Below are 11,999 nucleotides of genomic sequence, written 5' to 3'. Positions count from 1 at the left end.
TGCTTTTTTTATATCTTTTGGGACAAATTCTGTCCAAATGACCATTGCATTGTGATATTTTTTGTTTTCCCAGAGGATGCTTATTTCAGAGTTGAGAAAAGCACTCACTATTGTAAAATATGAGATTGTTTTGAATTTCTCATTCTAGTTGTTATGAATGGTGCTATTCAGAATACATTTTTCTGATTTTTTTTTTTTCATTTTATTTCAGAGTATGACAACGGGACAATTTAATCAGCTCCTTACAAGGATTGAGTATTGTACATAGAACATCCTGAAAATGGAAGCTGAAAAATCGTCATCGTTGTTGTTAATCAAAGAGGAAAAGAATTTGGAGGAGGGTCTTATTGAAAACACAGGTGAAGGCTCTTCATTTGCAGACCCCTTCTTAGAAGTCAAGGCAGAACCAGAATTTTTTGACCATGGTGAATTTGATGTGAACTGTTCATCCCAATCTGTTAAGTATGAGGAGGGCATCTCTCCAAGCTGTGAAGATGAAAGTGTAAAGAACTGTATTGCAAAAGAAAGTAGACATTTTGGCACGAGAAATGCATTTTCAAAAAGAGAGGAATCCCACATGAGAACCCATAGAGAGAAACCGCATACTTGTTTTATATGTCAAAAAAGTTTTTCTCATTCAGCTAATCTCAAAAAACACATGAGAACTCATACAGGAGAACAACCATATAATTGTTCTATATGTCAAAAAAGTTTTTCTCGATCAAGTGAGCTCAAAACACACATGAGAACTCATACAGGAGAACAACCATATAATTGTTCTATATGTCAAAAAAGTTTTTCTCGATCAAGTGAGCTCAAAACACACATGAGAACTCATACAGGAGAAAAACCATATAATTGTTCTATATGTCAAAGAAGTTTTTCTCGATCAAGTGAGCTCAAAAGACACATGAGAACTCATACAGGAGAAAAACCATATAATTGTTCTATATGTCAAAGAAGTTTTTCTCGATCAAGTGAGCTCAAAACACACATGAGAACTCATACAGGAGAAAAACCATATAATTGTTCTATATGTCAAAAAAGTTTTTCTCAATCAACTTATCTCAAAACACACATGAGAACTCATACAGGAGAAAAACCATATAATTGTTTTATATGTCAAAGAAGTTATTCTCAATCAGGTCATCTAGAATACCACATGAGAACTCATACAGGAGAAAAACCATATAATTGTTCTATGTGTCAAAGAAGTTTTTCTCGATCAATTGAGCTCAAAACACATATGAGAACTCATACAGGAGAAAAACCATATACTTGCTCTATATGTCAAAAAAGTTTTTCTCTCTCAACTAATCTCAAAGACCACATGAGAACTCATACAGGAGAAAAACCATATAATTGTTCTATATGTCAAAAAAGTTTTTCTCAATCAACTAATCTCAAAAGACACATGAGAACTCATACAGGAGAAAAACCATATAATTGTTCTATATGTCAAAGACGTTTTTCTCAATCAAGTGTTCTCAAAACACACATGAGAACTCATACAGGAGAAAAACCATATAATAGTTCTATATGTCAAAGAAGTTTTTATCAATCAAGTGTTCTCAAAACACACATGAGAACTCATACAGGAGAAAAACCATATAATTGTTTTATATGTCGAAGAAGTTTTTCTCAATCAAGTGATCTCAAAAAACACATGATAACTCATACAGGAGAGAAACCACATGCTTGCTCTATATGTCAAAAAAGTTTTTCTCTAAGGAATTATCTCACAAGACACATGAGAACTCATACAGGAGAGAAACCATATTCTTGCTCTATATGTCAAAGAAGTTTTTCTCACTTAAGTAATCTCAAAAGTCACATGAGAACTCATACAGGAGAACAACCATATAATTGTTCTATATGTCAAAGAAGTTTTTCTCAATCAAATGTTCTCAAAACACACATGAGAACTCATACAGGAGAAAAACCATATAATTGTTCTATATGTCAAAGAAGTTTTTCTCTGTTAGGTACTCTCAAAACTCACATGAGAACTCATACATGAGAACCTTTCACTTTGTATATCAGAGGTTTTGAGGTTTTTCACATCAAAGTAATTTCAAAAGATTCACACAAGGCAGAAACTGTATACTTGGTCTCTGTCCAAGTTGTCGTTATTACGTGCATTTATTTAACTTTTGCGTCTGTCTGGCCTCAAATCATATAACTCAGTTTTTAACCTGTGCCCTTCATCCAGTGGACTTGAAATTTTGCATGGTTACTCAATCCTGGTGACAATACAGTGGATCCCCAGTATTCGCAGATGTGTACTAGACCCCTGCCTATTTTGTCAATTCAAACACAATAAAAACCTAAAAATGCCTGTACCTGAATATTTTAATTTGTGTTTGTGCAAAAAGTGCATTTAGTCTTGAAATTGATGTAGAAATACAGTATCTAGTAAAAATTTCTCGGTGAAAAATACGTGAATAGGCGAATTTCCCACAAATAATGAGTAGATATAGTCCAAAGAAAAATCCACGAATTCAGGGGCTTGGTTGCACAACCTTAAATTTGAGTAGGTCACCAGTGACTGCTAGTAACCCTGCAGTGACCTCTACCAGTATCTCAGGATTTGTATGAAAAAATAAATTTTTGAAACACAACGATTTTCTAATAATTAATATTGTCTAAAACAATAAAAGTATGGGCCCCAAACATGGAAGGAAATGCTAAAAAAATATATATATTTATTTTTGTTATTGTAGTCGCTGTCTCGTCCTTGTGTACTGCCCTTTCCATGGTCTATCCAGAGCTCCATGGCAACCAGACTAATGTCAAAGAATTGTCTTAACTGGTTTTGTGGCCGGGTATTGTGCCGTAATGATAACCATTATTACGTGATAGAATAAAATGAACTCAGGATCAGAGGGCACTTTCTATTATCATCACCAAACAATAATACCAAGTTTACTTATGTCAAAACTGCGGCAGCAGATATGTAACCCATTTTTCTCAGATCAAGATTTATGTTTGGGCAAAAACCCAGTAACATCAGTCCCACATAGGAAGTAGATCAATTTTTACATGGCAACATTCTTACTATGGAATATGAAGTGGCCATTGTCACTGAAATGACACTGCGTTACCCTTATGGACCAGGTAGCCATGGGTGAAACCTTCTAGAAAGAATTTTATCCTCCTTTGCAGCTATCAATAATCAGGATCTTTCCCCTCAAAAGGGATAGGATCCTTCTGACTCTGACTGAAATTACTATATTTTGGGACGGGTATTGTAACTTACCCAGGACTTCTGCCCCTGTGGTAACAGGCAGTTACAGTTCATTTGTTGAAGTTCAGTCAAAAAAATGTGCAAGCTACTTCCCCAAATGAGATAAAGTGGTCCCTCCAATTGGCCAAACAGGCATTGATTTTTATTACTGTAACAACGAACAAAGAAATAAATTTCAAACTGTCCGCTGTTGTATCCCAGTCAGTAGGAGAGAAAGTCGTTTAACCCTTAAATGTCGACTAAAATTGTCTGTTGGGTGCTTAATTGACGTACGATACACCGACTACGAAAAGTTTTTTAAATATTCCCAGAAAAATAGTCATAGGCCTAGTTTGCAAAAACTTTAAATTACATGCCTTGTGGGATGCTGGGAGTTCATGGATCAAGCTCTTCTTTTGTTTACAAGTGTTACCCAGGCGCGCATGCGCGAATTTCTTTCTTTTCACACTATAAAGCATCAGCGACACATCTCAGAAATTCTTTCGTCACTTTGTCGTAATTTTTGCACTTTTATACGTATTAGCGGTTACATAAAGTTTTAAATATGAAAATGTGCGCAGTTTCATGTAGAATACAACTAAAAACAATCCATGGTTATAGCTTTTATCAATTTTGAAATATTTTCATATAAATCATGATAAGTGCCAAAATTTCAACCTTCGGTCAACTTTGACTCGACCGAAATGGTCAAAAAGCGCAATTGTAAGCTAAAACTCATACAATCTAGTAATACTCAATCATTTACCTTCATTTTACAACAAATTGGAAGTCACTAGCACAATATTTCGATTTATGGTCAATTTTTGACAAATATTTCCTTACATCCGTGCTGTAACTCTACCAAAGATCTCAAAAATTCTTTTGTCAGTTTATCGTAATGTTTGCACCGTTTTTTATTAGCTGTTACACAAAGTTTTATATATGAAAATGTGCGCAATTTCATGTAGAATAAAACTAAAAACAACCCATGGTTATAGCTTTTATCAGTTTTCAAATATTTTCATATAATTCACGATAAGTGCCAAAATTTCAACCTTCGGTCAAAATTCACTCAACCGAAATGGTCGAAAAACACAATTGTAAGCTAAAAATCTTATATTATAGTAATACTCAATCATTTAACATCATTTTGCAACAAATTGGAAGTCTCTAGCACAATATTTCGATTTATGGTGAATTTTTGAAAAAAACTTTCCTTACGCCCGCGTGCAGTAACTGCCAAAAATCTCTGAAATTCTTTAGTCAGTTTGTCGTAATGTTTGCACCGTTTTATATAAGCCGTTACATAAAGTTTTATATATAAAAATGAGCGTAATTTCATGTAGAATACAACTAAAAACAACCCATGGTTGTAGCTTGTGACTCAAACGAAATGGTCGAAAAACGCAATTGTAAGCTAAACCTCTTATATTCTAGTAATATTCAATCATTTACCTTCATTTTGCAACAAATTAGAAGTCTCTAGCACAATATTTCGATTTATGGTGAATTTTTGAAAAACACTTTTTCCTTACTTCTGCTCGTGGTAACTCTGCGGAAAATCTCAGATATTCTTTCGTCAGTTTGTCGAAATGTTTGCACCGTTTTATATTAGCCGTTACATAAAGTTTTATATATGAAAATGTCCACAATTTCATGTAGAATATAACCAAAAACAATCCATGGTTGTAGCTGTTATCAGTTTTGAAATATTTTCATATAATTTGAAATATTTTCATATAAATCACAACAAGTGCCAAAATTCCAACCTTTGGTCAACTTTAACTCGACTGAAATGGTCGAAAAACGCAATTGTAAGCTAAATCTCTTACATTCTAGTAATATTCAATCATTTACCTTCATTTTGTAACAAATTGGAAGTCTCTAGCACAATATTTCGATTTATGGTGAATTTTTGAAAAAAACTTTCCTTTTGTCCGTGCGGTAACTACAGAAAATCTCAGAAATTCTTTTGTCAGTTTGTTGTAATGTTTGCACCGTTTTATATTAGCCGTTACACAAAGTTTTATATATGAAAATGTGCGCAATTTCATGTAGAATAAAAGTAAAAACAACCCATGGTTATAGCTTTTATCAGTTTTGAAATATTTTCATCTAAATCACGATAAGTGCCAAAATTTCAACCTTCGGTCAACATTCACTCGACCGAAATGGTCAAAAAGCGCAATTGTAAGCTAAAAATCTTATATTCTAGTAATATTCAATCATTTAACTTCATTTTACAACAAATTCGAAGTCTCTAGCACAATATTTCGATTTATGGTGAATTTTTTATGAAAAATTTTTCCTTACGTCCGTGAGGTAACTCGGACGAAAATCTCAGAAATTCTTTTGTCAGTTTGTCGTAATGTTTGCACCGTTGTATATTAGCCATTACACGAAGTTTTACATATGAAAATGTTGGCAATTTAATGTAGAATACAACCAAAAACAACCCATGGTTGTAGCTTTTATAATTTTTGAAATATTTTCATGTAAATCACGATAAATGCCAAAATTTCGACCTTTGGTCAACTTTGACTCGACTGAAATGTTAGAAAAACGCAATTGTAAGCTAAGACACTTATATTATAGTAATATTCAATCATTTACCCTCGTTTTGCAACAACTCTAGCACAATATTTCGATTTATGGTGAATTTTTGAAAAACACTTTCCTTACGCCCGCGTGAGGTAACTGCCAAAAATCTCAGAAATACTTTCGTCAGTTTGTCGTAATGTTTGCCCTGTTTTATATTAGCCATTAATAAAGTTTTATACATAAAAATGAGCGTAATTTCATGTAGAATACAACTAAAAACAACCCACGGTTGTAGCTTTTATCAGTTTTCAAATATTTTCATATAAATCACGAAAAGTGCCAAAATTTCAACCTTATTTAACTTTGACTCAAACGAAATGGTCGAAAAACGCAATTGTAAGCTAAACCTCTTACATTCTAGTAATATTCAATCATTTACCTTCATTTTGCAACAAATTGGAAGTCTCTAGCACAATATTTCGATTTATGGTGAATTTTTGAAAAACACTTTTTCCTTACTTCTGCTTGTGGTAACTCTGCGGAAAATCTCAGAAATTCTTTCGTCAGTTTGTCGAAATGTTTGCACCGTTTTATATTAGCCGTTACATTAAGTTTTTTATATGAAAATGTGCACAATTTCATGTATAATATAACCAAAAACAACCCATGGTAGTAGCTGTTATCAGTTTTGAAATATTTTCATATAATTTTTAAATATTTTCATATAAATCAAGACAAGTGCCAAAATTTCAACTTTGGTCAACTTTGACTCGACTGAAATGTTCGAAAAACGCAATTGTAAGCTAAAACTCTTACATTTAATAATATTCAATCATTTACCTTCATTTTGCAACAAATTGGAAGTCTCTAGCACAATATTTCGATTTATGGTGAATTTATGAAAAAACCCTTTTCCTTACGTCGTGCGGTAACTCTACAGAAAATTTCAGAAATTCTTTTGTCAGTTTGTTGTAATGTTTGGACCGTTTTATATTAGCTGTTACACAAAGTTTTATATATAAAAATGTGTGCAATTTCATTTTGAATACAACAAAAAGCAACCCATGATTGTAGCTTTTATCAGTTTTGAAATATTTTCATATAAATCAAGACAAGTGCCAAAATTTCAACCTTTGGTCAATTTTGACTCGACCGAAATGGTCGAAAAACGCAATTATAAGCTAAAACTCTAACATTCTAGCAATATTCAATCATTTACCTTCATTTTGCAACAAATTGGAAGTGTCTAGCACAATATTTTGATTTATGGTGAATTTTTGAAAAAAAAACTTTTTTCCTTACTTCCGTGTGGTAACACTACCGAAACTCTCAGAAATTATTTTGTCAGTTTGTCGTAATGTTTGCACTGTTTTATATTAGCCGGTACACGAAGTTTTATATATGAAAATGTGTGCAATTTCATGTAGAATACAACCAAAAACAACCCATGGTTGTAACTTTTATCAGTTATGAAAAATTTTCATATAAATCACGATTAGTTTCAAAAATCCAACCTTTGGTCAAATTTGACTCGACCAAAATGGTCGAAAAACGTAATTATAAGCTAAAACTCTTACATTCTAATAATATTCAACCATTTACCTTCATTTTGCAACAAATCGGAAGTTTCTAGCACATGATTTATGGTGAATTTTTGAAAAAAAAAAAATTTTTTCCTTATGTTCGCACAGTAACTCTGCTGAACATCTCAGAAATTCTTTTGTTAGTTTGTCATAATGTTTGCACTAATTTATATTAGCCGTTACATAAAGTTTTATGTATGAAAATGTGTGCAATTTCATGTAGAATACAACAAAAAATAACCCATGGTTGTAGCTTTTATCAGTTTCGAAATATTTTCATATAAATCACAATAAGTGCCTATATTTCAACCTTTGGTGAAATTTGACTCGATCAAAATGGTCGAAAAATGCAATTATAAACTAAAGCTCTTACATTCTAGTAATATTCAATCATTTACCTTCCTTTTGCAACAAATTGGAAGTCTCTAGCACAATATTTTGATTTATGGTGAATTTTTGAAAACACTTTTTCCTTACGTCCGCGCATGGTAACTGCCGAAAATCTCAGAAATTCTTTCGTCAGTTTGTCGTAATGTTTGCACCATTTTATATTAGCCATTACATAAAGTTTTATATATGAAAATGTGTGCAATTTCATGTAGACTCGAACCAAAAACTACCTATGTTTGTAGCTTTGATCAATTTTGAAATATTTTCAATAAATCACAATAAGTGCCAAAATTTCAACCTTTGGTCAACTTTGACTCGACCGAAATGGTAGAAAAACGCAATTGTAAGCTAAAACTCTTAGATTCTAGTAATATTCAATCATTTACCTTCTTTTTGCAACAAATTGGAAAACCATAGCACAATATTTCGATTTATGGTGAATTTTTGAAAAAAACTTTTCCTTACATCCGCCCATGGCAACTGCCGAAAATCTCAGAAATTCTTTCGTCAGTTTGTCGTAATGTTTGCACCGTTTTATATTAGCCATTACATAAAGTTTTATATATAAAAATGTGTGCAATTTCATGTAGAATACAACCAAAAACAACATATGGTTGTAGCTTTTATGAATTTTGAAATATTTTCATATAAATCACGATAAGTGCCAAAATTTCAACCTTTGGTCAACTTTGACTTGACCGAAATGGTCGAAAAACGCAATTGTAAGCTAAAGCTCTTACATTTTAGTAATATTTAATCATTTACTTTCATTTTGCAACAAATTCGAAGTCTTTAGCACAATATTTAGATTTATGGTGAATTTATGAAAAAAACTTTCCTTACGTCTGCGCGGTAACTCTGCTGAAATCTCAGAAATTCTTTTGTCAGTTTGTCGTAATGTTTGCTCCGTTTTATATTAGCTGTTACATAAAGTTTTTTATATGAAAATGTGCACAATTTCATGTAGAATATAACAAAAAAACAACCCATGGTAGTAGCTGTTATCAGTTTTGTAATATTTCTATATAATTTGAAATATTTTCATATAAATCAAGACAAGTGCCAAAATTTCAACTTTGGTCAACTTTGACTCGACTGAAATGGTCAAAAAACGCAACTGTGAGCTAAAACTCTTACATTTTAGTAATATTCAATCATTTACCTTCATTTTGCAACAAATTTGAAGTCTCAAGCACAATATTTCGATTTATGGTGAATTTATGAAAAAAAACTTTTTCCTTACGTCCTTGCGGTAACTCTACAGAAAATCTCAGAAATTCTTTTGTCAGTTTGTTGTAATGTTTGCACCGTTTTATATTAGCCGTTACTCAAGGTTTTATATATAAAAATGTGTGCAATTTCATTTTGAATACAACAAAAAGCAACCCATGGTTGTAGCTGTTATCAGTTTTGAAATATTTTCAAATAAATCAAGACAAGTGCCAAAATTTCAACCTTTGGTCAACTTTGACTCGACTGAAATGGTCGTAAAACGCAATTATAAGCTAAAACTCTAACATTCTAGTAATATTCAATCATTTACCTTCATTTTGAAACAAATTGGAAGTGTCTAGCACAATATTTTGATTTATGGTGAATTTTTGAAAAAAAAACTTTTTCCTTACGTCCGTGCGGTAACTCTACCGAAAATCTCAGAAATGATTTCGTCAATTTGTCGTAATGTTTGCACCGTTTTATATTAGCCGTTACATAAAGTTTTATGTATGAAAATGTGTGCAATTTCATGTAGAATACAACCAAAAACAACCCATGGTTTTAGCTTTTATCAGTTTCGAAATATTTACATATAAATCACGATAAGTGCCAAAATTTCAACCTTTGGTCAACTTTGACTCGACCGAAATGGTCGAAAAACGCAATTGTAAGCTAAAGCTCTTGCATTCTAGTAATATTCAATCCTTTCCCTTCATTTTGCAACAAATTCGAAGTCCTTAGCACAATATTTCAATTTATGTTGAATTTATGAAAAAAAACTTTCCTTATGTCTGCGCGGTAACTGCCGAAATCTCAGAAATTCTTTTGTCAGTTTGTCGTAATGTTTGCGTCGTTTTATATTGGCTGTTACATAAAGTTTCATATATGAAAAAGTGCACAATTTCATGTAGAATACAACAAAATATAACTTGTAGTTGTAGGTTTATCAGTTTTGAAATATTTACATAAAAATCACAATAAATAGAAAAAAATTCAACCTTTGGTCTACTATAACTCGACCGAAATGGTCGAAAAATGCAATTGTAAGTTATAATACTTACAGTCTAGTAATATTCAATCAATTACCTTCATTTTGCAACAAATGGGAAGTCTATACCAAAATATTTCGATTTATGGTGAATTTTTGAAAAAAACTTTTTTTTGCGTCTGCGCGTTATGAATTTATGCATCATTTTGTGATAATATTTTCTCTGTGTTGCTTTGATTGTTTTACAATTTGTTATATACCAAAATCATTGCAATTTAGTGTACAATAAAAAAAAATTAACTCATTAGCTTTAACCGTTTTGCTCACAGCGCGATTTGTCAAAAATTATATATGAAATTTTTTTTTGCGCTGTCATATATTCCAATATTTATTTATGATCATGATATTTTTCATTTCTGATGATTGCAATGACAAAAAAAAGGAGCCAAAAATGAACTCTTACTCTTAAAAAGTAAGTTGTGATTTTTTGAAAAAAAAATTTTCCACTTTCGCACGAACTCCTGAACGCTGCTGGCGTACGAGACACACTTTGGTAAATAGCGGCTCGGCGTTTAAGGGTTAAGGATCTTTCTTTCAAGGACAAGACCTTCACAGGTGGATTTTCTTATATATTAGCTGTACTGTGAAACTTATTCACCCAACATTGCTAGGTACCCAGTGCAGAAATTACAGACTTCATATACGTATCAGGGAATACAGGTGTGTATGGAATATATAGTTACATTATCTCCATACTAAGAGCCAGTCAAATATTCTAAGGAAACAATTAAAAAATGCCTTATCCCTTTTGAAGACAAATGCCTTGCAGTTCCATCAATCATGGAATACAAGGCAGCATTAAGGGAACCATTGTTTTATGATTTCATAATTTGACTCTAGTATATAAGTTGTCACTTCCCTTCTGCAGTCCTTTGCCCTACAAAGATCCACTCTAGAAAGGTTCCAATTACTTGGTCCCTGGACAAGGTCCTTAGACTTAGATCAGCCCCTCAGCTCAGTGGACCTGATACAACACCAACTCACAAGCTACAATATGCGATCTTGTTGATTGCATTAGCATCAAGAGCTTGTACATAGCAAACTGAGCTCTCTTAGGTGGGGACAATACATCATGCAGACAGGTGACACTCAATTATTATTGTCCTCTGGCCTGTCATTCCTTGCCAAGAGTAGGATTCCTTTAAGAAGGAAATCTCCCATTCTAAGAAAACTAGAATTAGCAGACAAAACATAATGCCCAGTTCAAGCACTTGAGGTTTACCTAGAGGTCACAGCAGACATCCCTAAAGGTCCATCTTTTCCTTCACTCTTGCAACACTTGCCACGAGCACAAACAAATTCGACTACACTGTGTATCAGTAAGTGGCATGGATAATCTTGACCCATAAGCACTACAGCGGCAAATACACTGTACTATCACTGGGGAAGGTTTGACAATACTGCAACCATACCCGGCATGCTTAGGTAAGTCACCATAGAACTTCACCATAAAAAATGCGAGTTCGGTCTATTTTCTTGTTGTTCCACTTTGCTACCAACCTAAAGGAATTTGGAATAAAACTAGTGGCTGACCCTGGACCCATTTTGGGTTGTTGGGGAATAAAATTCAAGAGCTTTTTGTCACATGTTACTTTCTTTGTGAAGCTCCTTTAGGATGAGACAGCCACTTCTCTATCAAAAAGCAGGTTTTGACATAGAAAAAACCAATTTTTGACGGTCGCTGTCGAGTCCTGAAAACCCTCCCACTTCCCTGGTGAAAAGAAATGGGATTTGGGTAAAGGAATCATCCTGCATTGACCAACAGAAAGGAATGGCGGCTTGGTCGAATTTTGTTTGTATTTAAACAATATGACAGTGTATATTGCATAATCAGTCCTTCTTTCAGTTTAAAGTGGGAATTAGCATTCATTGAGGGTAACTAGAAAAGTGCTGGTTTTTTATCCTGAGTAACCATACTTTATCACAAGTCATAAATACCTGGCCACAAGACCAGTTAAGAGAATTCTTTGACATTAGTCTGGTCACCATGGAGCTC

The 11,999-nt window shown here is 33.0% G+C and overlaps 1 protein-coding gene across 1 annotated transcript in view; it reads left to right on the top strand.

Annotated features, from left to right (window-relative positions):
* Positions 1-217: 217 nt before the first annotated feature.
* The window catches only part of LOC135216629 (zinc finger protein 271-like), a 36,767-nt gene continuing 24,985 nt past the window's right edge, over positions 218-11,999 (top strand). The window contains exon 1 of the mRNA XM_064252012.1: positions 218-2,017. Within this exon, the coding sequence (XP_064108082.1) occupies positions 281-2,017 (1,737 nt within the window). The 5' untranslated portion in view covers positions 218-280. The remainder of the gene's footprint in view (positions 2,018-11,999) is intronic.

Source organism: Macrobrachium nipponense, chromosome 6 (assembly GCF_015104395.2).
Source record: "Macrobrachium nipponense isolate FS-2020 chromosome 6, ASM1510439v2, whole genome shotgun sequence".
In the NCBI taxonomy this organism is placed as follows: domain Eukaryota; kingdom Metazoa; phylum Arthropoda; class Malacostraca; order Decapoda; family Palaemonidae; genus Macrobrachium; species Macrobrachium nipponense.
Note: the sequence above shows the minus strand (reverse complement) of the source record. Positions and strands in the feature narration are given on the sequence as shown.